This window comes from Mya arenaria, chromosome 9 (assembly GCF_026914265.1).
Source record: "Mya arenaria isolate MELC-2E11 chromosome 9, ASM2691426v1".
Taxonomy (NCBI): Eukaryota; Metazoa; Mollusca; class Bivalvia; order Myida; family Myidae; genus Mya; species Mya arenaria.
This window is the reverse complement of record NC_069130.1, coordinates 39892959-39920190: the sequence shown is the minus strand read 5'-3', so window position 1 is coordinate 39920190 and position 27232 is coordinate 39892959. Positions and strand designations below refer to the sequence as shown.

The 27232-nt window shown below is 36.9% G+C and overlaps 1 protein-coding gene across 5 annotated transcripts; it reads left to right on the top strand.

The window, feature by feature from the left end:
- Nucleotides 1–1662: 1662 nt before the first annotated feature.
- Nucleotides 1663–26927, top strand: LOC128246679 (transmembrane protein 209-like). 5 transcript variants are annotated; one of them, XM_052965002.1, is made up of 18 exons: nucleotides 1690–1725; nucleotides 2420–2489; nucleotides 2767–2927; nucleotides 4207–4265; nucleotides 4717–4848; nucleotides 5541–5655; nucleotides 7059–7179; nucleotides 11060–11204; nucleotides 12298–12381; nucleotides 14190–14350; nucleotides 14709–14771; nucleotides 15296–15392; nucleotides 18373–18498; nucleotides 18713–18816; nucleotides 21773–21887; nucleotides 23281–23375; nucleotides 24498–24571; nucleotides 25583–26926. In XM_052965002.1, exons 3-18 carry the CDS (start codon nucleotides 2767–2769, stop codon nucleotides 25635–25637), a joined length of 1707 nt encoding a protein of 568 aa, XP_052820962.1. In that variant the 5' UTR covers nucleotides 1690–1725; nucleotides 2420–2489; the 3' UTR covers nucleotides 25638–26926. The 5 variants fall into 5 exon arrangements, with proteins under 5 accessions (XP_052820963.1, XP_052820962.1, XP_052820961.1 ...); XM_052965000.1 differs by having other exon boundaries at nucleotides 1723–1802; XM_052965003.1 differs by lacking the exon at nucleotides 2420–2489 and having other exon boundaries at nucleotides 1663–1730.
- The last annotated feature ends 305 nt before the right edge of the window (nucleotides 26928–27232 follow it).

Here is a 27232-nt window from a genome sequence, read left to right as displayed (position 1 = left end):
TTTCAATCAGCCTATTTACTTTTTATTATTGTTTCAAAATATTTCTCAAAGTTGCCAAGAATAAAGGTTAACAAAAATATTGTTCGGATCATATGATCAAATGATTGTTGGTAACTTGGTAAGATGACCCCCAAAAATTATTTCCTGATTTATAATGAAGACTGTTGTTACTGCTGTGTTTCCTTTAATAATGTGAATTTTTTATGTCACTGTTAGTTCATGGTCAGATACCAACGACTGACCCATTCCGTTTAACTACATTCAACAGAAAGAGTGTAGAGTTAACAGAATGCATTGAATGTAAATAGCTGCCAATGTTGTTTGTATGTATACCACATCTTTAGATTACCACATAATGGTGGTTCAGACTGCTCAGAATATATAATATGACGTTATGTGCTTACAATAAAATATTATCTTTCATAAATTATATGTTATTTATCTCCCCTCTATCATGTCTTCAAATTCCCGAAAAGATAGCATGGGTTAATCCATGGTTAGTAAACAGTGATCTTTATAAAGCTATAGATAGCTTGCTCACATAAACTGGACAGACGTCTTGCATACCCATACAATTAATGTTTTCTCAGATGATTTTGTGCATCACAAGTGGCCCTAAACCTTGGGTTATACATGTAGGGTTCTTTCAGTTGATTGTTGGCATCACAAGTGGCCATAAACCTTAGGTTATACATGTATGTGTAGTGGTCTCTGATATGCTCTGATAAGCTCCGCCTATACGAACCATCAATCATATGCATTGTGATAATGTATTTCAAGAATCATAGTTTGTTTTATGTTTAACTGTTGTACAGAATTTACCTATAATACAAATCCCGTTTCGGGTCTGACTTACCCCTTTACATACACAAGTGTCTGAGTGTTTTTATTATACTTAACACATAACAATACAGCAGGGTTCTTTCATTCGGTTGTTTGGGTCGTAAGTGGGCCTAAACTCTAAGGTTATACATGTAGCTAGGGTTCTTTCAGATGACATATGTATTATTAAAATAATGATAAGTCCCTTCACCTTTCTAATGAAAAGGTCAGATTAGCATATTCGACATCTGAATACCACACTTGTATATGTATGTATAGATTCTTAGCATAGGAAAATGTCATGTATTAGCCATGTTAACATAAATTTAATAGAGTTTTTAGTATTCAGACATGTTATGAAACTAAAAACGAATACCAGTAAATTATCACAAGAACAAAATTACAATGACTGTTACTTTATGGTTTACAGTACATAGATTTTTAAAATGTATGATAATAATAATAATAATAATAATAATAATAATAATAATAATAATAATAATAATAATAAAAGCTTTATTTTCCAAAGGTTACACATTTAGACATAATTATGAGAACATAAATTCTAATTTTCAATATGGCCTTCAAAGTAAAGAGACAAAAGAAAAAAAACTTTTTACAGTATATGGTCTATTATTGTGGATTTAATTCTGTTCAAATCCTCATTTTCTATGAATTCAATACACAAATTAGGAAGTAAGCTGATTATGCTGAAGTTCGTGAGCTTACACTTTAAATGGTTTAGATATGGTTAAGAACTACTATCTTGAAATATTGTACAGCAAAGGGAAGCTACCGCTGCGTTGAGTATCGTGATCTCGACAGTTCCGGGTCATCGACCAAACATTTCGTGTAGTGTAACCCTTTTAGCAAAGCGCCTTATGTCGTAGATTAAAAAAATCAGCAAGGTTCGAAAATTAAAATATTTGCACTTTTGAGCGAATTTGTTCGTTTTGTATGACTATCAATAAACTTGAAATGTACGATTATTATGTGGTCGTGTTATCGTATTGTATAGATATGTGAAAAAGTTTTTAAGATCATTGTCTAGGGGCCGAATATTGAAAAGTTCACAGTGATTTGGTGGGAATGAGCTCCTGCTTTGGTGTCATTTGACCTGTACAAAATTCAGTGACATTTAACCTAAAATATAAAAAAAAATCTACAGATTCATCCAAGGGGTCACTCTATTCATTCTAAAATGCCGTCCAGGCTTTTTTTTATGATGGTTAGTCCAGGCTAATCATCATTAATAAAAAAGCCTGGACGGCATTTTAGAATGACTAGGGGTCACTCATACCAACTATCTAGCATATACTAACAATTACTGCACTTTAACAAAGTCAGAAAATCTCGAAATGCCTAAATAATCTCTTTGAATTACATTACAATACTTCTTAAATTACATCTTTGCTATATACCATTAGCAGAGAAGTGAACTCCTATCAAACTATTTGGAGGCTGTGCCAATATATCGAATAGCAATCCCTATCTCTGGCTACCTTATCCCTCTGACAAGACCATCTATGCATTATCACAGCTCTTACAGATTAATATCTGCCACCAACAACTAATACAAATTCTTTTTCAACCCAAGAGCTGTCTTCCATTGGAACAACCTCCCACCAAACATAGTGGCCTGCCCTACCCTGGAGCAGTTCAATCAGGCTGTCTGCCGGATTGAACATGTCTCGCCATCTATGAGCTATCAAAACTCTTTACTTTTTTAACCTAATCTGTACCTCCTCATTTTAACTTTGTTTTTAAAAATTCCGTTTCTTTCACAACCTTAACTAACATTCTTGCAGTTTTACGCGCGAATGTTTAGATCCCCAGTAGGGGTTTGATATTAATAGAAGATAGATAGAATATAGCTAGTCTAGCTTGACATTCAAATAACAATAAACATTACAAAAGTGGTTACCTTTTTTTTGCTTTTGGCAGATGGGACAACCTGGCAGTCCCTCCCCCATGGTGCAAGGCCAGACTTGCAGCCCTATTGTGGATAAGTCATGGAAGAAGCGACTCACACAGAAAGATGTGCAACATGCTCAGAGGAACGTCATGGCATGTGGAGTAGCAATATTTTTGCTTTATATTGACATGTGAGTTTGTTATTTTCCTTTGCTTCTTACGGCGCAGGATTAAACGCAGATAAGGGATAGAGTAACGCAGATAATATAGACAGAGAAGGGTTTTATGAAACTCCGATAACAATTAACATACACGTAGAATGACATGGAGAAACGCAGAAAACATACAAAAGGCAGGATTTCTTTGAACATTTTAGTTCAAGTGTACATGTTGTCTTCAAAATTAAATAGAATCAGAAAAGTGTTTCATAGTCACGACTTTATCTGTTAAAGAAATTTCAAACTAGCAAGTTTTTATGTTGCTAAGGAAATATTATAAGTAGGCCGACTATTAAATGTTATATATTTTTTAATTCATAGATTGTTTTACCATTTAGACAAATTGTGATATAACCTTATGACAATTTTTTTTCATTTTGACCGTTTAACTTTAGATTTTTATTTGATGAGTGTATTTCGACGCTAATTATTGGCTTGTTGTTAATGAAAATTTGAGTAGTGTCAACCAATTGGTGTCGTGGTTGCTGTGCCATATACATTCAGTATGGGACAATATACTTGACGAGGTGCTAAGTGTACCATTTATCACCTCGTTAACTGATAGTTACCATATGACCAATTCATTTCTTGATGGTTATGAATTGACTAGCAGAATGGTTACGAAATAACCCACATCCAGTAGTTACGAAATGGAAAGGTTATGAAATTATTTTCAAATAGTATGTTGTGTAGTATTTTCAACAAGCTGGCTTGCTGGCTGCAAATTACGACCACTTCTTAGTTAACTGTCCCTATAAATGATCGGATGTTTCATTGAAAAATAAATTCATAAAATTCAATATTTATTTTTTCTTTTAAAATGCCTCGCTCAAATGTGTCGGTGTTGTTGGCTTCAATACGAGCATTGTTAAATTGCAAAAACATTCAACTTGGCCATAACTCGAAAACCATTTAAGATACTTAGATAAAACTTGGTACACATGTTGCAACAGACATTTGAATACACATATATATACATGGAGAAGACACATTACTCTAGCTTTAATTGTAATTGAGTAATGCCGATTAACTTAAACTACTTGAACAACAACAGCAAAGCTTTGTTTTTCGATCCATGGCACTCTAGTTTCTTTAAATAGTTATATATGATATATATATGCAAAAACATACTGTGATCCTCTTTATGAAATCATTGATATTTATATAATTTTACATTGGCTGCATTTTGTTTATCATAATATCGATGAAGTTTCGAACTATATTTGCATATAAATGTACCTTTCTTCTTCAGGAACATTTTCTTTCTGAGTGCAGTACTGCAGATTGGCAGGACAGTCTTCTGGTATATAGGTACAGTAGTCATTGTAATGAGTCTTTTGTATGAACGAGTCTGAATTCTTAGATTATAAGTCCTGCTATTTAAAATCCAGAGTTTGAGCAAGCCCAGAACGCATTAAAGCTGTCTAGGGTTTGCAGGATTGTGCTGATTTAGACCACTGGGTCTCATACTTGAGAATATTTTCTGTTTAGTCACTTTTCACTCTGGCTTGACTAGCATTCACACGGTAATTTTTTTTCACAAAAACTTTCACTACTGGTAGTACCAAAACATAACATTCAAACAAAACATTTGGATAAAAAAAGTACCGGTAGCAGTTCATTAAAAAAAAATCCTTTCAAACGAAAAGGAGCACTGAACTATAATAAATTTATGAACAGGATTTGAAAGATGAATCAAATAAAACAAAGGCACATCCACCATATTCTTCTGATGGTTTAAGCCCTGCCATGTTTATTTCAGAGGTGTCGTTAATTGTCGTGCTAGTATTCAGTATTGTCTCCGATGTGTTCAAATGCCTCTCGTACTATGTCTTCAACAACAAACTGGAAGTCACTCAGATACAGAAGCGACTCCTTGGGGTCAAGGACAATGGTATGGTTAATGTTCAAGGTTGCGTCAAGTCATTATGGTGTTTTCAAAATGTTGTGGTTTGTTTCTTAATCTCATGTTTTTCACCCAGTTCCATTTAGGGTGTTGGTGATGACATCATTTTAAAAGCTGAGCCTGCGTTCCGATATCATTTATTTCTGTAGCATGTATTAACAGGGCAATTATTCATACACCCATATCAGTGATTTTTTTGGTGCAATTTTACTGCCTTCTCAAGGCTGTTTCCCCTTGCATAAAACTGTCCATTTTTCCCCAAATTTTATATTTTTTTCCAAATTTGATAAATGCAGATTACGTAAATGAATAAAAAAGCAATTTCTTGAAATATAAACACAATCTTGACAAGACTTACTCTTTCACAGCATAATGTATGCATAAAAAAGTTAAAACATGTATTATTATATTAGCTGTTTTTGCCTCATTTTGTATTTTTCCCAATGTCGACTTTTTTCCCAATTTGCAAGGCACTGGCAGTAAAAATAATTCCAAAAAAAAATCACTGCATATTTCTGTTTAAATGAAATATCACAGTAGATAAATAACATTTAATGTGTCCCTTTCATTTGTTACTGATATATTGTACATTGTAACAGTTTAAAATAAGACTGAGGTGGGAGTGAAATTACTGTCTGAATAAAGTTCTGTATATTACTAAAGAATATGTACTATTTCAGACCCTGGTTTCAGCCTGTCACCCATCCGCAGCTCTGCTCCATCTAATAGCGAGAATAGCCTGGTATTCTCCAGTAGTACTCCATCAAGCTCTCATACTGCTTATAGTCCGTCCAGGTATGGTCACCCGTAGTTCTATCCACTCAAGCTTGTTCAATCACCCTCCTCACAACTTAAAATATTAGTTGTCCTCAGGGAGGGCTGTGGTTTGGTTGTAAGACACTTGACTGTCAACCCATGGTTTGCAAGTTCAATCACCCTCCTCACAACTTTAAATACTAGTTGTCCTCAGGGAGGGCTGTGTTAGTTCTGTGGCTAGGTTGTAAGACACTTGACTGTCAACCCATGTTTTGCAAGTTCAATCACCCTCCTCACAACTTAAAATACTAGTTGTCCTCAGGGAGGGCTGTGTTAGTTCTGTGGTTTGGTTGTAAGACACTTGACTGTCAACCCATGGTTTGCAAGTTCAATCACCCTCCTCACAACTTAAGATACTAGTTGTCCTCAGGGAGGGCTGTGTTAATTCTGTGGCTAGGTTGTAAGACACTTGACTGTCAACCCATGGTTTGCAAGTTCAATCACCCTCCTCTCATTTTAAAATACTAGTTGTCCTCAGGGAGGGCTGTGTTAGTTCTGTGGCTAGGTTGTAAGACACTTGACTGTCAACCCATGGTTTGCAAGTTCAATCACCCTCCTCTCAACTTTAAATACTAGTTGTCCTCAGGGAGGGCTGTGTTAGTTCTGTGGCTAGGTTGTAAGACACTTGACTGTCAACCCATGGTTTGCAAGTTCAATCACCCTCCTCAGGGCTGTTCAATGGGGTGCCAGTGCCTCCTCACAACTTGAAATACTTATTGTCAAATGGGGGTCCTATGTAACAGTGCTATACACTGGCAAATGTTAAATAACCAGAGTTACATTCTGTTTGTGTACTATGCCTTAAAACCCTTCATGACAAAAACCCTTATTGGGGCCGACACTTATGGATAGGCCAGTGGCATCATAGGATAAACATACATTCCCTAGCTAGCTCATGTACTGTGTACCTTTCTTCCTGGTAATTGACTGATGTTACAGTGAAGGATTAACTACTTGTACTTATAGGCTATTGACATTGTTCATACATGAAGTGTCTTAGAAATCTTATTTTTAAAACAGCACAGTTTTTGGTGTGAGGCGGACACCTATGCTTAGAGTGGTAATCTTTATTATTGTGTACCATCTCTGACATTTATCATCAATTATCTGACAAAAATAAGAATGAACTGATAAATAAAATTGAGGAAGCCAGTTTAAATGCAAGGGGCTTGGGATTTTGTCTGTTATGGTTAGGAAATACAAATTTTGGTTAAAGGGGATTTTTGTTCGTCTATGCAAGATGTGGTGGGGGGAGGGGGTCTTGGTCAGTCTATCCAAAATTTGGTTGTGGTGGTGGGATTTTTTCAATTAACAAGATAAACACTAGGGTATTGAATAACAACTGATTGTGATGATTAAGATGTTTTATTTTACTGTTCCAGCCATTGGAGCAGTAATGCGGCCATGACTCCAACCAACCTTGGGTCATTTAATGCCTCCCACACTTACGCAAGTCCTAGAAACTCCTTCCTATCCGCGAGTGGTCACGCATCTTTAGACAGGGTAGGTTGTGTCAAAGGGGTATTTAGCCACATTGGTAAAAAGTAGCTCTCATGTTACACTCAATATAAGGATGACTTTTTATACGCCCGAAGGGTCGTATTATGTTATGGCCTCCATCGTCTGTCCGTCTGTCTGTCCGTCCGTCTGTCCGTCCGTTAGCAATTCCGTGTCCGGGCCATAACTTGGTAACTAATAAAGCGATTTTCAAATAACTTCATGCAAATCATCACTACATTAAAAGGATGTGTCGCGCGCAATTTCCAGGTCCATACCTCAAAGACTAGAATCACCATGGGGGTGCGTTAGCAAATCCGTGTCCGGGCCACAACTTGGTCACTAATAAAGTCATTTTCAAATAACTTTATACAAAGCATCATTATATTAAAAGGATGTGTCGCGCGCAATTTCCAGGTCCATACCTCAAACACTAGAATCACCATGGGGGGGGACGTTAGCAATTCCATGTCCAGGCCATAACTGGGTTACTACTAAAGCAATTTTCAAATAACTTTATACAAATCATCTCTACATTAAAAGGATTTGTCAAGCATGCTTTCCAGGTCCGTACCTCAAAGGCTAATTTCACTGGGGGGCGTTAGCAATTCCGTGTCCGGGCCATAACTTGGTAACTAATGAAGCGATTTTCAAATAACTTTATACAAATCATCACTACATTAAAAGGATGTGTCGCGCGCAATATCCAGGTCCATACCTCAAAGACTAGAATCACCATGGGGTGCGTTAGCAAATCTGTGTCCGGGCCACAACTTGGTCACTAATAAAGTCATTTTCAAATAACTTTATACAAAGCATCATCACATTAAAAGGATGTGTCGCGCGCAATTTCCAGGTCCATACCTCAAATGCTAGAATCACCATGGGGGGGACGTTAGCAATTTTTATTAGCACTGCTAACTTAAGTATCATTAAAGTTTCAATATTGGAAGTTTAAGCCTTTGTTGTAAACACTTCACACCTAGTAAGCAGTATACTAGCATAACCTAAATGTTTATTAAAGACCTCAAGCCGAATCTTCTTCGGGCGTATAATGCTCCGTTTCGCGGTGCTCTTGTTGATGGATGTTACCTTCTTTGCTTATGATTAAGCCATAATAAGTATCTTCCATGGCCGAGAGTGTAAGATAGGTTCATTCCGACCCGAGCGTAGGGTGTTTTGCGGAAACGAGGTTTACCGCCAAACACCCTGCGCGAGGGTCGGGATGAACCTATCTTACACGAGCTGCTATGGAATATGCTTTTTTTCCCACCTCAGTTAAACAAAATTTAGTAAAACTATTTTTGCTTGAACTCTTTTGTGCTTAGTGAAAATAATTACGTATGGATATGCGATAGCACGTGGTTGTCATGAATATGTGCGCAATGATCCAGTTAATGTTAATAGTCAAATCAGTCTTTTTAAATAGTTCTAGGGAGAATGAAGCATTATTTCTTGAATGGTGCGTTAAAACTGTTTTATGGTGACATTTGAAGCGAGAAATAATTAATTAGCGTTCTAAATATTACCATAAGACAAGATTTCCTTGATGCTACTGACGACAGTCTTCATCAAGGGAGGTAATTACAATGTGGTGACCAATAAAAAGGAGTTCCATACGGGCATTTTATCTTCGCCCGTGGGCAAGATAAGACTATCTAGCATGGTTAAATTATTGGATCTACTTATCTGAGGTGGGAGAAAAAATGGTTCCCGAGCCTGGCTAACTTAAGTACAGAGAGCTTACAACATCATGGGTCCCCTGTCAGGATACTCTTGACTCAACTATGACCATGTGTTTGTTTAAACCCAGGGCTTGACGCTTATTCTAATACTTGGTTGCCCTTTGGGCAACCACCTAGCCATTTTCACTTGCCCGAATGGATTTTTTACTTGCCCAATTTTTGGGGGCTCATTTTGTTGTTATACTTCACATCAAAACCCATTTCCAGATTCAACCTGCACATCAGGGCTTGCTGTATTTGAAATAAATCAGTTGTCATGAAATTTGTAACTAATAGCACATACATTCAAATTATTAAGGATGAAATAAAATTGAATTATAAGAACCAACAGTCAACCTCTTATTATCTTAGCCTTGTAATCTTACATTTATTTTGAAGTAACTTACAATTTATCGCAATGTAAAGTGAAATCGTAAAGTTCCAAAAACCGAGCATCCGAAAATTGGAGCAGTCCGAAAAATAGCCAAAATGACCATTCTCGCTGTGTCCGAGTCCAGGAAAATTGTTTCCCCAAGACTCGACCCAGCGTCGTTTTCGTTTCTTTTCATAGCTGGTCTTTTTCTCGGATGACTTAGCCTTTTTTCGTTTGAAACATTAAAAATACTTGACAGCGTCGACTGCCAAAACATCATTTGACGATTTGTGTACATTGTGAGGGCATTAACTGGAATGCTAGCTATATGGATTTGGTGTAGCTCACGCGATTGGCCAACGGATCTAGACGGAATTACTCGAGCTCTATCGGAAAATATTCGGCAGTCTTTGCCATCGTAGTTTCGAATGAAAATGTCAGAGGAGCTCCGTTTCATTCGGAACTCCTCGGCCATTTTATCGAAAACAACCTCGGATGTATTTGGACGGTTTACATACTCAAAAAGTGGTACGTTTAAGTCCGCTGCAAATAGATCGCGTAGTAATCTGAATTAGTTGTTAAACTTTATGACTTAACTCTTGGGAATCTTAATCATGTTTGCAATAATACACTTCACTGGCAATCAATTTAAACTGAGAGCAATGAATACAACTCTTAAACACTACATTTAATTAATGATATTATTCAAAAATATACGGACTACTTCAACTGATGTACCGGCATACATCCGAGGTTGTTTTTGAAAATAATGGCCGAGGAGCTCCGAATGGCTCCGTTTGACCCGATTTTTCGAGTCAACAACCAATGAGTGCATTAGTTTCGGTTTGATAAATACTCTCCAAGAAGGAGATTACGGACTACTATTTTTTACCAGAAAAGTCGCCACTATGACGAGTTTTTTTTGTTACTGCCCGATCGGGCAGGTAGATTCTAAAAACTACTGCCCGCCTGCAAAAATTACTTGCCCCGGGCAATCGGGCAGTGGTTAATGTCGAGCCCTGAAACCATCTATTTACTTTACTTTTCAAGCTAGTGGCGGTCACCTGTCAGGATACTCTGACTCATCTATGACCATGTGTTTGTTTAAACCATCTAATTACTTTACTTTTCAAGCTAGTGGCGGTCCCCTGTCAGGATACTCTGGCTCATCTATGACCATGTATTTGTTGAAACCATCTCTTTACTTTACTTTTCAAGCTAGTGGCGGTCCCCTGTCAGGATACTCTGACTCATCTATGACCATGTGTTTGTTTAAACCATCTAATTACTTTACTTTTCAAGCTAGTGGCGGTCCCCTGTCAGGATACTCTGACTCATCTATGACCATGTGTTTGTTTAAACCATCTATTTACTTTACTTTTCAAGCTAGTGGCGGTCACCTGTCAGGATACTCTGACTCATCTATGACCATGTATTCGTTTAAACCATCTAATTACTTTACTTTTCAAGCTAGTGGCGGTCACCTGTCACAATACTCTGACTCATCTATGACCATGTATTTGTTTAAACCATCTCTTTTCTTTACTTTTCAAGCTAGTGGCGGTCCCCTGTCAGGATACTCTGACTCATCTATGACCATGTGTTTGTTTGAACCATCTAATTACTTTACTTTTCAAGCTAGTGGCGGTCACCTGTGAGGATAAATCCTATTTAAATGTGTATTATCCAATTGTGTGGTGATACCCTTTATCAATACTTACACATGTTTTACAGAGTTAAAGTTAAAACATCTATTGGCACTGCTGTTCACCCCACATTTCTATTTCAGAGTGGCTTCCAAACCAGCGGTGGTCACTTGTCAGGTTTTTCCAACTCTTCATTTACTCCGTACTCGCCCGGTGCGTCACTGTCAAGTCTGGATGGCAGTGGACTTCAATCCAGACTTTCACTCTCATCATCATTTAGATCCCCTTGTAAGTACCATCCATCTTGTTTGTCCTGTATACCTCCTCAGATGTGACGTCTAATATGCTTTATTCTTCCTACATTAACATATTGGGATTACTTGCACTGAGCGTACCTGAAAATTGCAGTAACTGATTTATGCTAAAAGTGTTTGTTTTTGCTACGAATTGTATATAACTTGCACACAGGTCATCTTAAAGCTTGATTGTATATCTGAATGATTTGATTGGTTAATAAAAGAAGTTGTATAAATTTTGACCAATCAATAAAGATTTTGGCTAAATATGACCAAACCAAAGTTTGCTTCTGGACTCTCGCAAGTACTGGCTTCTTTCTATAAAATGGTATGGATTTTGTTTTATTATATCATCTCTAGCACAATAAACAATCAAGCTAGAATAAAAGATAAGCTCAAGGATATGATTGGAGGAGATTTATACTAGTATAAGTAAGTTTAAGCCTGCGTATCACATTTAAATAAGGTTTTTGTTTGGTTAAATGGTTACGTTGTGCTGCACGTTTTTTAATGACTACTATGTTTAATTAGTAATGAGTTATCCCTTTTTATATAATCTGTGTGTATTGTCATGGACTTGCAATGCTCCTGGTGTTGTCATGGACTTGCAATGCTCTTGGTGTTGTCATGGACTTGCAATGCTCTTGGTGTTGTCATGGACTTGCAATGCTCCTGGCGTTATCATGGACTTGCAATGCTCTTGGCGTTGTCATGGACTTGCAATGCTCTTGGCGTTATCATGGACTTTCAATGCTCTTGGCATTGTCATGGACTTGCAATGCTCCTGGCGTTGTCATGGACTTGCAATGCTCTTGGCATGGTCATGGACTTGCAATGCTCCTGGCGTTGTCATGGACTTCCAATGCTCTTGGTGTTGTCATGGACTTGCAATGCTCTTGGCGTTGTCATGGACTTGCAATGCTCTTGGCGTTGTCATGGACTTGCAATGCTCCTGGCGTTATCATGGACATGCAATGCTCTTGATGTTGTCATGAACTTGCAATGCTCATGGCATGGTCATGGACTTGCAGTTTTCTTATTTAAGTTTTTTTTATCTTGTTTAACCAACCACATTAAATTTTCAGCCCCATCTGACAAGATGACAGACTTACAGTCCTTGTCAGTGTACTTGAAGGAGCAGGATGAGAAAGATTACAAGGCAGCTCTCAGTAAGTTCGCGTGTTATGTAGCCTTACTTTCTATTGTTGTTTAGCTTTTTCCTGTAAATTAATTCAGGCTTTCAAGCAGGCTCACTTTTACCTTCTTTGTCTTGGAAAAGCCCTACTCTTTTTACTTTTTTGGTTAAAGAAAAGAATACAAGTGCTCTATAAATGCTCTCAGAATGGCCTAAAATGCTGAAAATGAAGGGCTCAATTTTAAAATATTGGCTTGCCACCAAATCCCCCTAGTTGCCCAATTACTTTTACATTTGTGCAAGTACAACACAAACATCTTTAGAATCCTGAAAAACATGTACATGTTTCTCAATATAATACTGGTAGAAATGTTCAGTATTCATTTATTTATTTTGAAAAAAGTTAAATAAAGAAAACAATTCTTTAAGAATTCAATGTACCGTAAATGACTGGGTATAAGACGATAGGGGGTATTAGACGCAGGGAAAAAAATATGTGAGAAGTCCAAGAAAAAAACTTTTAATCTATGTTTTTGGTTAAAAGACGCATAGAAAAGATGTCAAATCGTCTGGCATTTTCGGCCACCATGTTTGTTGACAGTGACAAAAAATATTTTTTTCGTGAAAATGGCTACGGTTATCTTGAAAACAATACAATGATAAACTGTTGAGAATGATAAGTTAAGTTATGCAAAAGCCTTATATTGTACGGGTTTGTTCTCAAAATGTCAACACCTACAGAAAAGAATAAAGTACCGTAATTCACCTAAGAGTTCGGACACTCTAAATATTCGGACACCCATAATTATTTTCCAAAATAATTTATTTTGCGTAACTAATTTTCGGACACCCAAAGGACATCAATCATAACTTTCACAGACGAAGATTATTGATTTTTATCTTTACAATGCCTGGCTAGATTACCTAACCATATACACCACTGTGACAAGTTAATTAGTTACTACCCCATCCTAAACGATGTATTGCCTGTTGAAAAGGAAGTGTGATATATTTATTAAAGGATTAAAGAAACAACAAGGGCAATCAAGGGATTAAGAAAACATAAACATGACATGTTTGTAAAACGATCTGCCAATAAACTTTTAAACTTGTACCACACCTAAAGACTGTATGAAGCAATAATCGTACAGTTATACATTAATCCTGCATAGCAATGTCCATGCTCTCCACAAGATCCTCGTGGGTATAACTGTAAGTTATGTGACGTCACATAGTGTGACTCTTTGATCTAAAGCCGATAGAATGTGTTTATTCAATTCAATGCATGTATAAAATGGTGTTTTAAATAACTTGATGAAGGATTTACACTTATAGGCATAATAAATAAGTTAATGACCATTGATAAACAGGTTAAAAGCAGTCGAGTTTTTCACACCTTCTTGTACAACTGACAAAAAATATTTTGACAGTGCCCAACTTTGCTTTTTATATATGCAAGTTTAATTATTGTTCAATTCAATTTCTTATTCAAAATAATATTGAATAACTTAAATCGAAAAAATATTTTTGTTTAAATTATAAACGTCTTACGATATACCATATCCCGATCTTCAACTGCCGTTTTAACTCATATATACTCGATTGATATGACTCGAGTAACATCCCTTTCTACATAAATCTAAACAACTCTAGGCTTGAAAGCGACCTCAGAAAAAAGTTAAAAAAATTGTTACTGGGTATTATACGCAGGCATTTTTTTGCATCAAAATTTGAGGGAAAAAAGGGCGTCTAATACCCAGTCATTTACGGTATATAAAAACAATTGATTCCAAAAATCAAACAAATGATGCATTGGTTGATAAGATATTCACTTGATCACAGGTTGCCAGGACATGTCGCTGAACAGTTCATCATTCTGGAGTTACGGCCGTCCAAGCCTGGATCTGAGCCATGTGTTCCGTAAAAACCAGTACCAGCTTGCCAGTCGCTCCCCACAGAGCCATAAGTCGCGGACGGATGATAGCGATAATATGGGAGAAGAGGTAATATACAATATCGAGACAGGGTTTAAGTAGGGTCACTCTTTTATGAAGGGTAATAAGCTTTTGTAAAAAAAAGAGCTGTCAGGTCAAGTCCATCTCAAGTCAATTGTTTAATTTGTTATAAAAGGCCACCAGCCCAAAATACATAGGATCCAATATAAATGAATGAAAACTTGAGTCAGGGGAGAGCATTAGTACAAGCATATTATACATAGATATTAATAGGATTACTTCCCTTTAACTATTAAAAATAAAAGGTAAATTTGTGTAAATGTAAATCTCCTGTATTTGCAAACTACTTGAATAATGAATATAAATATGTTTTAATTGCTTAAAATGTTTTTGTTGCATGTTTCAGGTCTGGAGGCCTCTGGGAGTGACGGATGACGACCTGTTCCTCTGGATTGAGCGCCTCAGAAAGGTCTGTATCACATGCTCAATGATTCTTCTTTATATTGACAATCACTTGAATCACTTGAACTCTGCTTAAGGTCACTAGCCAAAGATACAAATATAAACATAATACATATTATCATATTAATATTCATCAAAGGCAGCCCTGACAAACAAAAGGGCATAGCTGGGTGTAGTAAAAGGGAAGAAGGTGGCTATAAAAGGGCAGCAAGGCGCTCCCCCTGGTATTTAGGCATAGCTGGAGCACTGACAGACAATATGCACATAAAAGCAAAGAGCAAAACTCTGGGTTTATTAAAAAAATTGAGTTATGCCCATTGTTCAAGTGAAAAAAGAGCAGAACAAACAAGTTTTGGCATTTACTCTGTAGAGCTCTTGTTTGTTTTCAACTTGCACTGTATATGTATGTGCCACACAGCTGCTTTTATATTAAGTTGTATGAAGATGCCCAAGAGTGAGATTCAGTAAATGACTGTAGGAAGACCACGCTAACCAGTGTTTTCAAGGAATCCTCAATGTTTTGTTTTCCAGTGGCTCGGCAATACAATAATGGTGAAACTATCACGGGAAATTGACGCTATCAATTTACAGCTTCGGAAAATAGGCAGTGAAGATACAGAAATTGGGGGTATGAACCATTGACATTGTAATCCTTAATTGAAACCAGGCTCATATTCCTAGCTACATCTCTGTACATCATGTAAAAACATGTGGGTAGTGGGTAACGTAACTGTTTTGTACAATGTTGTCAATGATAACATTCATGTGGGTAGTGGGTAACGTAACTGTTCCGTACAATGTCGTCAATGATAACATTCATGTGGGTAGTGGGTAACGTAACTGTTCCGTACAATGTCGTCAATGATAACATTCATGTTGGGTAGTGGGTAACGTAACTGTTTTGTACAATGTTGTCAATGATAACATTCATGTGGGTAGTGGGTAACGTAACTGTTCCGTACAATGTCGTCAATGATAACATTCATGTTGGTCGTGGGTAACGTAACTGTTCCGTACAATGTCGTCAATGATAACATTCATGTGGGTAGTGGGTAACGTAACTGTTTAGTACAATGTTGTCAATGATAACATTCATGTTGGGTAGTGGGTAACGTAACTGTTTTGTACAATGTTGTCAATGATAACATTCATGTGGGTAGTGGGTAACGTAACTGTTTTGTACAATGTTGTCAATGATAACATTCATGTTGGTCGTGGGTAACGTAACTGTTCCGTACAATGTCGTCAATGATAACATTCATGTGGGTAGTGGGTAACGTAACTGTTTAGTACAATGTTGTCAATGATAACATTCATGTTGGGTAGTGGGTAACGTAACTGTTTTGTACAATGTTGTCAATGATAACATTCATGTTGGTCGTGGGTAACGTAACTGTTCCGTACAATGTCGTCAATGATAACATTCATGTGGGTAGTGGGTAACGTAACTGTTTAGTACAATGTTGTCAATGATAACATTCATGTGGGTAGTGGGTAACGTAACTGTTTTGTACAATGTTGTCAATGATAACATTCATGTGGGTAGTGGGTAACGTAACTGTTTTGTACAATGTTGTCAATGATAACATTTATGTGGGTAGTGGGTAACGTAACTGTTTTGTACAATGTTGTCAATGATAACATTCATGTGGGTAGTGGGTAACGTAACTGTTTTGTACAATGTTGTCAATGATAACATTCATGTGGGTAGTGGGTAACGTAACTGTTTTGTACAATGTTGTCAATGATAACATTCATGTTGGGTAGTGGGTAACGTAACTGTTTTGTACAATGTTGTCAATGATAACATTCATGTGGGTAGTGGGTAACGTAACTGTTTTGTACAATGTTGTCAATGATAACATTCATGTTGGGTAGTGGGTAACGTAACTGTTTTGTACAATGTTGTCAATGATAACATTCATGTGGGTAGTGGGTTACGTAACTGTTCCGTACAATGTCGTCAATGATAACATTCATGTGGGTAGTGGGTAACGTAACTGTTTTGTACAATGTTGTCAATGATAACATCCATGTTGGGTAGTGGGTAACGTAACTGTTTTGTACAATGTTGTCAATGATAACATTCATGTGGGTAGTGGGTAACGTAACTGTTTTGTACAATGTTGTCAATGATAACATTCATGTGGGTAGTGGGTAACGTAACTGTTTTGTACAATGTTGTCAATGATAACATCCATGTTGGGTAGTGGGTAACGTAACTGTTTTGTACAATGTTGTCAATGATAACATCCATGTTGGGTAGTGGGTAACGTAACTGTTTAGTACAATGTTGTCAATGATAACATTCATGTGGGTAGTGGGTAACGTAACTGTTTTGTACAATGTTGTCAATGATAACATTCATGTTGGGTAGTGGGTAACGTAACTGTTTTGTACAATGTTGTCAATGATAACATTCATGTTGGGTAGTGGGTAACGTAACTGTTTTGTACAATGTTGTCAATGATAACATTCATGCGGGTAGTGGGTAACGTAACTGTTTTGTACAATGTTGTCAATGATAACACTCATGTCGGGTAGTGGGTAGCGTAACTGTTTTTTACAATGTTGTCAATGATAACACTCATGTCGGGTAGTGGGTAACGTAACTGTTTTTTACAATGTTGTCAATGATAACATTCATGTTGGGTAGTGGGTAACGTAACTGTTTTTTACAATGTTGTCAATGATAACATTCATGTTGGGTAGTGGGTAACGTAACTGTTTTGTACAATGTTGTCAATGATAACATTCATGTGGGTAGTGGGTAACGTAACTGTTCCGTACAATGTTGTCAATGATAACATCCATGTTGGGTAGTGGGTAACGTAACTGTTCCGTACAATGTTGTCAATGATAACATACATGTTGGGTAGTGGGTAACGTAACTGTTCCGTACAATGTTGTCAATGATAACACTCATGTTGGGTAGTGGGTAACGTAACTGTTCCGTACAATGTTGTCAATGATAACACTCATGTTGGTAGTGGGTAACATAACTGTTTTTTACAAAGTTGTCAATGATAACATTCATGTTGGTAGTGGGTAACGTAACTGTTCCGTACAATGTTGTCAATGATAACACTCATGTTGGGTAGTGGGTAACGTAACTGTTTAGTACAATGTTGTCAATGATAACATCCATGTTGGGTAGTGGGTAACATAACTGTTTTTTACAATGTTGTCAATGATAACACTCATGTCGGGTAGTGGGTAGCGTAACTGTTTTTTACAATGTTGTCAATGATAACACTCATGTTGGGTAGTGGGTAACATAACTGTTTTTTACAATGTTGTCAATGATAACATTCATGTTGGGTAGTGGGTAGCGTAACTGTTTAGTACAATGTCGTCAATGATAACATGAATGATGTCATGTTGTCAATGACAAAATTCAATATAAAGCATGCACTTTAATCAAATAGTGTTGTAATCTATGTGCATGAGGTTATTGAACGGTCAAGCTCCGCCTTCTTAATACCATTCTGATATGGGAGTTAATCTATAGACAACATCAATCTCATTCATGGTACAATTGGATGATGGCATCTAATTGCAATGTTTTTTTGCAATGATCAATGACAGACGATGTCCTTATTTTACAGAAGTTGGTGTGTCAACATTGAAACAGCTGGCTCTGACCAAAGTGGCGCATGTTCCAACCCTCAATATGATGGTCCCCTATCTCGACTGTACATCAAATCAGGAGTACATGGTCAAGCGGATTAAAGGTAGGCATCTGTTCATCTAAGCTCGCGATCTGTTGTACTTTGGTCATAGTGATACATGTACCTACCCTCAATATGATCGTCCACTATCTATCAATAGGATTGAGTGTAGATATCTATTCTTCTGTTTTACTTGCCTTAAAGTCTAGAAGCACAGTAGGCTGCAATGCGAAAAATAAATTAATCGTTAAGTATCAATACCCCTGTACATTTTCAGAGTTGGGTAGTGATGGGTGTGTCAGCGAGTTCTTGTGGAATCGAGGTGGTGGTGGGGGCCAGTATGGGAAACCATGGAGCGAACACTTGCCCACAGATACTCAGGTGAGAACTTCAACTCCATTCAGGTTAGAAAATTAACTTGGTCAGGTACCCTCAGAGAGAACTTTCACTCAGATGAGAACCATCAATCAGTGAGAACATTTACTCAGATGAGACCCTTCACTTGGGTGAGAACTTCCCCTCAGATAAAAACATTCACTCGGGTGAGAAGTTGAGAACTGTCACTTGGGTGAGAACTTTCACTCAAATGAGAAACTTCACTCTGGCGAGAACATTCACCTGAATGAAAACTTTCACTCCAATGAGAACATTCACTCAAATGAGAAATTTCAGTGGTTTTATGAAACATTCACCCAGGTGAGAAGTTTAGAGAAATTTAAGTCTAGTTTAAGACAGTGGTCAAAATCTTGATGAAATTTTAGAAAATCATTATGAACACTCTGGAAGCTAACTGTTTAAATAAATTCTCATGAAACATGCTCAGACCGTCCGCAGTGTATCTTGGTCAAATTTGAATATTGGTTACATTTTCATGCTCCTCTGTTGTTGTTTTTCGTTCAAGATATTCAAATGAAACTGGGTACACATGTTGCCAGAGGCAATATACATATTATGTTTTTTGCCTGGTTTTATAAAGGGCAGTGTGCTGTATGAAGGGACAGGGTGCTGTATAAAGGGCAATGTGCTGTATAAAGGGCAGTGTGCTGTATGAAGGGACAGTGTGCTATATAAAGGGCAGTGTGCTGTATAAAGGGCAGTGTGCTGTATAAAGGGCAGTGTGCTGTATAAAGGGCAGTGTGCTGTATAAAGGGCAGTGTGCTGTATAAAGGGCAGTGTGCTGTATAAATGGCAGTGTGCTGTATAAATGGCAGTGTGCTGTATAAAGGGCAGTGTGCTGTATAAAGGGCAGTGTGCTGTATAAAGGGCAGTGTGCTGTATAAATGGCAGTGTGCTATATAAAGGGCAGTGTGCTGTATGAATGGACAGTGTGCTGTATAAAGGGCAGTGTGCTGTATAAAGGGCAGTGTGCTGTATAAATGGCCGTGTGCTGTATAAATGGCAGTGTGCTGTATAAAGGGCAGTGTGCTGTATAAATGGCAGTGTGCTGTATAAAGGGCAGTGTGTTATATAAAGGGCAGTGTGCTGTATGAAGGGACAGTGTGCTGTATAAAGGGCAGTGTGCTGTATGAAAGGACAGTGTGCTATATAAAGGGCAGTGTGCTGTATAAAGGGCAGTGTGCTGTATAAATGGCAGTGTGCTGTATAAAGGGCAGTGTGCTGTATAAAGGGCAGTGTGCTGTATGAAGGGACAGTGTGCTGTATAAAGGGCAGTGTGCTGTATAAAGGGCAGTGTGCTGTATAAAGGGCAGTGTGCTGTATAAAGGGCAGTGTGCTGTATAAAGGGCAGTGTGCTGTATAAAGGGCAGTGTGCTGTATAAAGGGCAGTGTGCTGTATAAATGGCAGTGTGCTGTATAAAGGGCAGTGTGCTGTATAAAGGGCAGTGTGCTGTATAAATGGCAGTGTGCTGTATAAAGGGCAGTGTGCTGTATAAAGGGCAGTGTGCTGTATAAATGGCAGTGTGCTGTATAAATGGCAGTGTGCTGTATAAATGGCAGTGTGCTGTATAAAGGGCAGTGTGCTGTATAAATGGCAGTGTGCTGTATAAATGGCAGTGTGCTGTATAAATGGCAGTGTGCTGTATAAATGGCAGTGTGCTGTATAAATGGCAGTGTGCTGTATAAAGGGCAGTGTGCTGTATAAATGACAGTGTGCTGTATAAAGGGCAGTGTGCAGTATAAATGGCAATTTGCTGTATAAAGGGCAGTGTGCTGTATAAATGGCAGTGTGCTGTATAAATGGCAATGTGCTGTATAAAGGGCAGTGTGCTGTATAAAGGGCAGTGTGCTGTATAAATGGCAGTGTGCTATATAAAGGGCAGTGTGCTGTATGAATGGACAGTGTGCTGTATAAAGGGCAGTGTGCTGTATAAAGGGCAGTGTGCTGTATAAAGGGCAGTGTGCTGTATAAATGGCAGTGTGCTGTATAAAGGGACAGGGTGCTTAGGGTGGAAAGGGCATATTGTATCAGGTTGTGTTGAACCTTAATATTATGAATTTGACAAAAACAGTTAGAATTGTGTTGACTTGAACAGTTTCAGGTTCCAATTACCATAGATACCAAGTGTGAATATATTTATAAGCATAAAATAAGCTTTATAACTGAATAAAGCAATTACTTTATTATCGATAGCATTAAATTCTGAAGGCAGAATGGTACCCATGCTGATCTCCATGAGGGCAGAAGGATGATACCAAAAGGCACTCTTATATTTGTTCAGTTATGCTCAGTTTTGTCACTCTAATATTTGTTAAGTTATGCCCAGTTTGGACACTCTTAATAAGTGTTCAGTTATGCCCAGTTTTGACACTCTTAATATGTGTTCAGTTCGGCCAAGTTTTGACACTCTAATATGTGTTCAGTTCGGCCAAGTTTTGACACTCCTAATATTTTTTCAGTTATGCCAAGTTTTGTCACTCTAATATGTGTCAGTTATGCCCAGTTTTGACTCTCTAATATGTGTTCAGTTATGCCCAGTTTTGACACTCAAATATGTGTTCAGTTATGCCCAGTTTTGACACTCAAATATGTGTTCAGTTATGCCCAGTTTTGACACTCAAATATCTGTTCAGTTATGCCCAGTTTTGACACTCAAATATCTGTTTAGTTATGCCCAGTTTTGACACTCTAATATTAGTTCAGTTATTCCTAGTTTTGACAGTCTATTATTTTTTCAGTTATGTCCAGTTTTGAGACTCTAATATTTGTTCAGTTATGTCCAGTTTTGAGACTCTAATATTTGTTCAGCTATGCCCAGTTTTGAGACTCTTAATATTTGTCCAGTTATGCCCAGTTTTGACTCTCTAATATTTGTTCTGTGCTGCCCAGTTTTGACACTGACAAGGATAAGCATTCATTTACACTTTGGTTTTTCTCCAGTTGGTGATGCACATGTTCTGCACATACCTGGATTCGCGGCTTCCACCGGACCTAAGGTACCCTGATGGGAAAACGTTCACCAGCCAACACTTCCTCAAAACTCCAGACAAACCTAGTAAGGATATGTAGCCTTACATGTTTTAATAACACTTGACAACCAGGTTCATCAATGTGTTTTGAAATGTGGAACAAATCATCATTTTCCACTTTTTAGCCAGACTTTTCAACGAAATATTACGGGTTATAGAATGACGAAAATCGGGCGGGCGGCCGTTAACAGTTCAGCGTTAAAGTTTTCATTTTATGTAATTAAATTAAGAGTTTTTATCCAATGGTTATCAAACTTGGTCAGACTATTTGTCGGCATGTTATCTTGAATATATATGATATGGGTCATCTCGGGTCAAAAACTAGGTCACTAGGTCAAATCTTTAGAAGAAATATTTCATGGTAATAAAATCATCAATTTTAATCAAATCTTGATGAAACTTGGTTAGAATATTTGTCTGCATAATATCTTGCTTATTTTCTATATCGGTCATCCCGGGTCAAATTCTAGGTCACATGATCAAATCTTAGGAGAAAGAATTACACGGTCATAAAAATTCATTAATTTTTGTCAAATCTTTATGAAACTTGGTCAGAATATTTGTCTACATGTTGTCTTAAACATTTGTGAATATGGGTCACCTCAGATAAAATAACTAGGTGACTAGGTCAAATCTAAGGAATTATTTTCCCGATGTCATAAAAAAAAGAAATCTTAGATGATAAATTGTGTCATCTAGGGTCAAAAACTTGGTCTCTGGGACAGATTTTTTTGGAAAAGCTGATGTAATTATAAAATGTTGATTTTTCCTCACTCAAATGGAATAGGTTTTGTTGATCAGGTTATTTGTATGAACGATATCTCCGATAAGTATAAATATGGGTATTTTCGGTTAAAAATACTAGGTCACTACCTCAATTCCTAGATTTTCAAAATTGCATCGTCAAAGAAAAAATCCGGCTTTAATGCGGTGTTGCCGCATTGGCGTCTTGTATAATCATTTATGCGGTGTTGCCGCATTGGCGTCTTGTATAATCATTAATGCGGTGTTGCCGCATTGGCGTCTTGTATAATCATTAATGCGGTGTTGCCGCATTGGCATCTTGTATAATCATTAATGCGGTGTTGCCGCATTGGCGTCTTGTATGATAAATAAGGATACAATTGTATAAATTCATCACAAGATCTTCGTTTGTTATTCAAACAGTTTGCTACGGAAATATTGTGATATATGGCAGTACTTTTTTCCATCAATACCCATCCTTTGTGGTTACCAATGGTTACCAATGTCAGTTATATATAATTAGTGTTTCTCAAGTCAAATACTTGATTGCTAAACCTTGCTCATTTTCTATCTTAAAGTAGTTTTATTGGTTATTATGAAAAGCATTATAAAAGTACTATTTTCTATCGTGAAATGAAATATGTTGTTAAAATGCCATGGTGCCCATTATTTCAGACCTTGAGAAGGATAACTTACTGCTATACCAGACCAGCATTAACCCACCACATTTCCAAGTGGTCATTAAAGACACTGTGTTCAACCTGCCCAAGGTATTCTATAGCTTATTAGTTTGTCCAATTATAATTTTTTTACTTCATCTTCTTTCTAAGGAAAAAAATAGTTTTGTTCTTGATTTGGTGTAATTTTCTGTATTGTCAACTTTGTATATTTGATATTCAAATGAAACTTGGTACACATGCTGCATAAGATAGCTTGTATTTCAAGGTCCATAACTCTGACTTTGTTATTTGTAGAGCTATGCCACCTTTTTCACTAATGAACAGCAACAGGGTAGCATTGGTGTCCGCTCCGCTGCACTCTTGTTAAATATTTAAATAATTCCCCATATTTATACACCTTTTTGGAGGTGAATGGCCATGTGTATAAAAGTGATATTTACTGGTACAGTTCAGCTACAGTTTGTCCTGGTAATATCATTATGAATTAGAAGATATAATGGAATCAAGCTGTCGGTTATTCGGATGGTCTGTTATTAAATGTTTGTGGCTCAAAATAGTTGACAATTTAAGATGAAATCTTCTGAAACTTTTTACACATTCAGTGTTCAAAATCTGATTTCATACGGGAGGCTTTGGTGCAATTTTTCGAGCTTAGTAGAAATGTCAGGCTTTTGGGATGTTGGGAAATGTGGATCAAAATGTTTAAGTACAATGGCTGCACACGCTAACCATTAAAAGTACTAGTGCCTTACATATTTTACCATTAGCCATTGCGACTTGTTATAAATGTATGTGCCCTTTCACTTGATGTTAACATGATAGCTCTTTCTGTTTTGTGGAGTGAAACTAGGCACACACAAGGGTTTGGGGATAACAAGGGCCTGACATAATTTGTGAGGCAGAGGTGTAGTCTTACTTTTTAATGTTATGAGAGTTACTTCCCTTTGTTTATTCACATCAGTGATTCACAAGAGATTGTTTTCAAATTTCCCTGAGGTATTATTCACAATTTTAACAAATTGTTAGAATAAGAGTTTTAAACCTTACAAAATACTCATAACTTATGCCTATCCAGTGCTCATGATAAAATAAAGGCGTCTGACCATCCTATCTTTAAAACTGAGCGATATTGCCCAACATAAAAATTGTGATAAAGGACATTCCGCAATAAGAGTAATCTACTATGTGTAAATCTCAGTTGTATGTTTTCAGGGTAGAAACAACATGTTCCATGCCATCCTGTTTTTCCTGTACCACATACAGCACAAGGAAAATGGAATGTTAGGGTAGGCTTACTAGGCTGTTCATATTTAATGTCCTTCATTTAAGGGTAATTTCCATAATAAGTGTGTGATATGAAACTCAATGAGATTATTGACTAAGGCTCACAAACAGAAGTCTACATTTGTTCATCCATAAGTCTGATTTCAATGACTGTACAGAAATAGTTTTCCCCACTCATCTAACATGCCAGTAGTTGTAATACTTTGGTGCATGTCATTTTCATTGCATACTGAAAACAATGGGCCGATTGTTCAGAGTTTTGTTAAAATTAACAACGTTGTTAACTTCGTTGTTGTAAACTTTCAAAATAACTGCTCAGGAAGTTTAATGGATACACTTGTGATCTGCTGAATTTCTAACAAGATTTGTCACAACTGTTTCCACTGTTCTTGTTTATAATCATATAAGCAGTCATCAAACTGTTAACGATTGAAAGTTAACAACGATGTCGATAATCACGTTGTTATCTGTAACAATGTTCTGAACAATCTGTCCAATGTGTTACTATGGTAAAGTATTTAAAGATAAAAATAAGTATTTATGTTGTATTGAAGTTTAAAGCTCGAGAAAAAGTCACGGTATTGTGGTAGCCTTAGTATTATTGGATGAGTCAGCGTTGTGCAAAAACGCCAACCTTGACAAAATCTCTTAAACCATTCAAGATATTCAAATGAAACTTAGTACACGTGTTGACAGGCAAAATGTGTAGCAAGGTACGTAACTCTGGCAACAATTATTGTTGATTTATGCCCCTGTGTCGGCAATTGTCCTGCTGCACTCTTGCTTATAGAAATTAGTTCAAATGTTAATATTAACAATATAAATACACATAATGTTGGACGCTGTTTTACCTTGGTAAATATCCCTACTAAGTTTTGTCCCCTGACCAACCAAGAAAAGTAGACTAGCTTTGTCAATGAGACTAGCTTAGTCAATTGATCATAGTTACCTTCATAACTATCGTTACTCCCTCTTTTTACCTTCATAACGATCGTTACTCCCTCTTTTTTCAGGAGAGTGAATCTTGGAATGTCGGGGGTCAACCTACTATGTGTCCTGGACAAATGAACTTTAGGTGCTTACAATCATTTGGCCGTTAAGGGAGATAACTCTACTGGGATAATGGGGATAACTTTCAACATGGTATTGGCGTTTGCCTGTTTAACGGTGGGTAAGGTTACATACCATCTTTTATGACCAATGGACCTACGAGATATTGTAAAAAAGTGTATAGAAAAGGGCGAACTAGTTTGACATTAGTGAACAACAGTTTTAGAACAAGTGAAGGGATGTAACTCAGTGGAAGAGTATTATTGCTCAGAGGACAATTGAATTACATAACTAAATATGGTGGTAGTACAACATGAAAAGCATGGTGTGTAGAAGACAGTGATGACCTCTGAAGGAAAAACTGCAATGTATGGGAAGAAACGACAGAACTTCTTATATTTTAATGGATGTGTTACGATGAATAGCAAAGAAAGAGATGCATGTAAGCATCCCTAAATCTTGTTGAATGTGATGTCTGCATTGAATGTGATGCCTTCGGTTCAAAATGAAAAGCTTCATTCGGTAAAATGAGCAATTATCCTATTTCTAGTTACAATGTACACATTTTATTTGTACATAAGAATGGATTTACAGATATAAGAAAACACATAGAAATGTTATTATGACAGTATTGCCTTAATGTATGTGCATTGATTTGTGCTCTGTGTAAAAATGACTGAGATAAAAAAGAATGTTCAGCTTCTTTCAGAAAGGATAAGTTTATATTATTATGCTACATTGTATCATAGTCATCATTTAATGTTTTATGACTGTAAACTTGAATAAAATTGTGTGATAAAACAGTAACCGTCCTCCCTCCCTCGCCCTCCTCTTTCTGTGATTTTAAACTAAAATAAAACTACTTGTGATGAAACAGGAACCACCCACTCTCTCCCTTCAAGTAAATAATATCGACTACCTAAACATTTATTTGGAAAGAAACATCTATTTGAAAAGAATCACTACCCTGTGTATCATAGGTGTATGCATAATGCACTTACATGTATATGTACTCTTAATGTTAAACTTAAAGGCACAGTAGCTTTTTTAAAGTAATCAATTGTAAAAAAATCTAAAATGTTCAATTAACTGAGGTGACAATTTACAAACATAAAAGTTAGTTTTATGAATATAGTTCTAATGATGAAGTAATTTAAACATGAATGAAAATGCCAGCAGCATGAATCAAACCTGTGACTGGGTCTGTAGACCTTGTACATTACACCGTGTAGTGTTTAGAGGGTTTTATGTTATATATTAATACATTTAAGAAAGTGTCAACAATCGGATGTGTATTGGTATTGGTAAATAAACAGCTGTTTAAATAAACAAATTTATCATTTTTAGCTCTACTGGCCAAAGGCCAGAAGAGCTTATGCGATGGTAATGTGTACGTAGTATGTGCGTCCGTGCGTCTGTAAACAATTCCTTGTTAACATGATACAGCCTTCAGTTTTGATTGTATCTTGATGAATCTTGTACAGTATCTACATATTCATTAGAGCTCAGTTCCTTTCGAAAACCAGCCAGATCGCTTATGCATGCCTAGATTATGGGCCTTGATAGTATAAAAAAAATCAGTGTGCCTGTAAACAATTCCTTGTTAACATGAT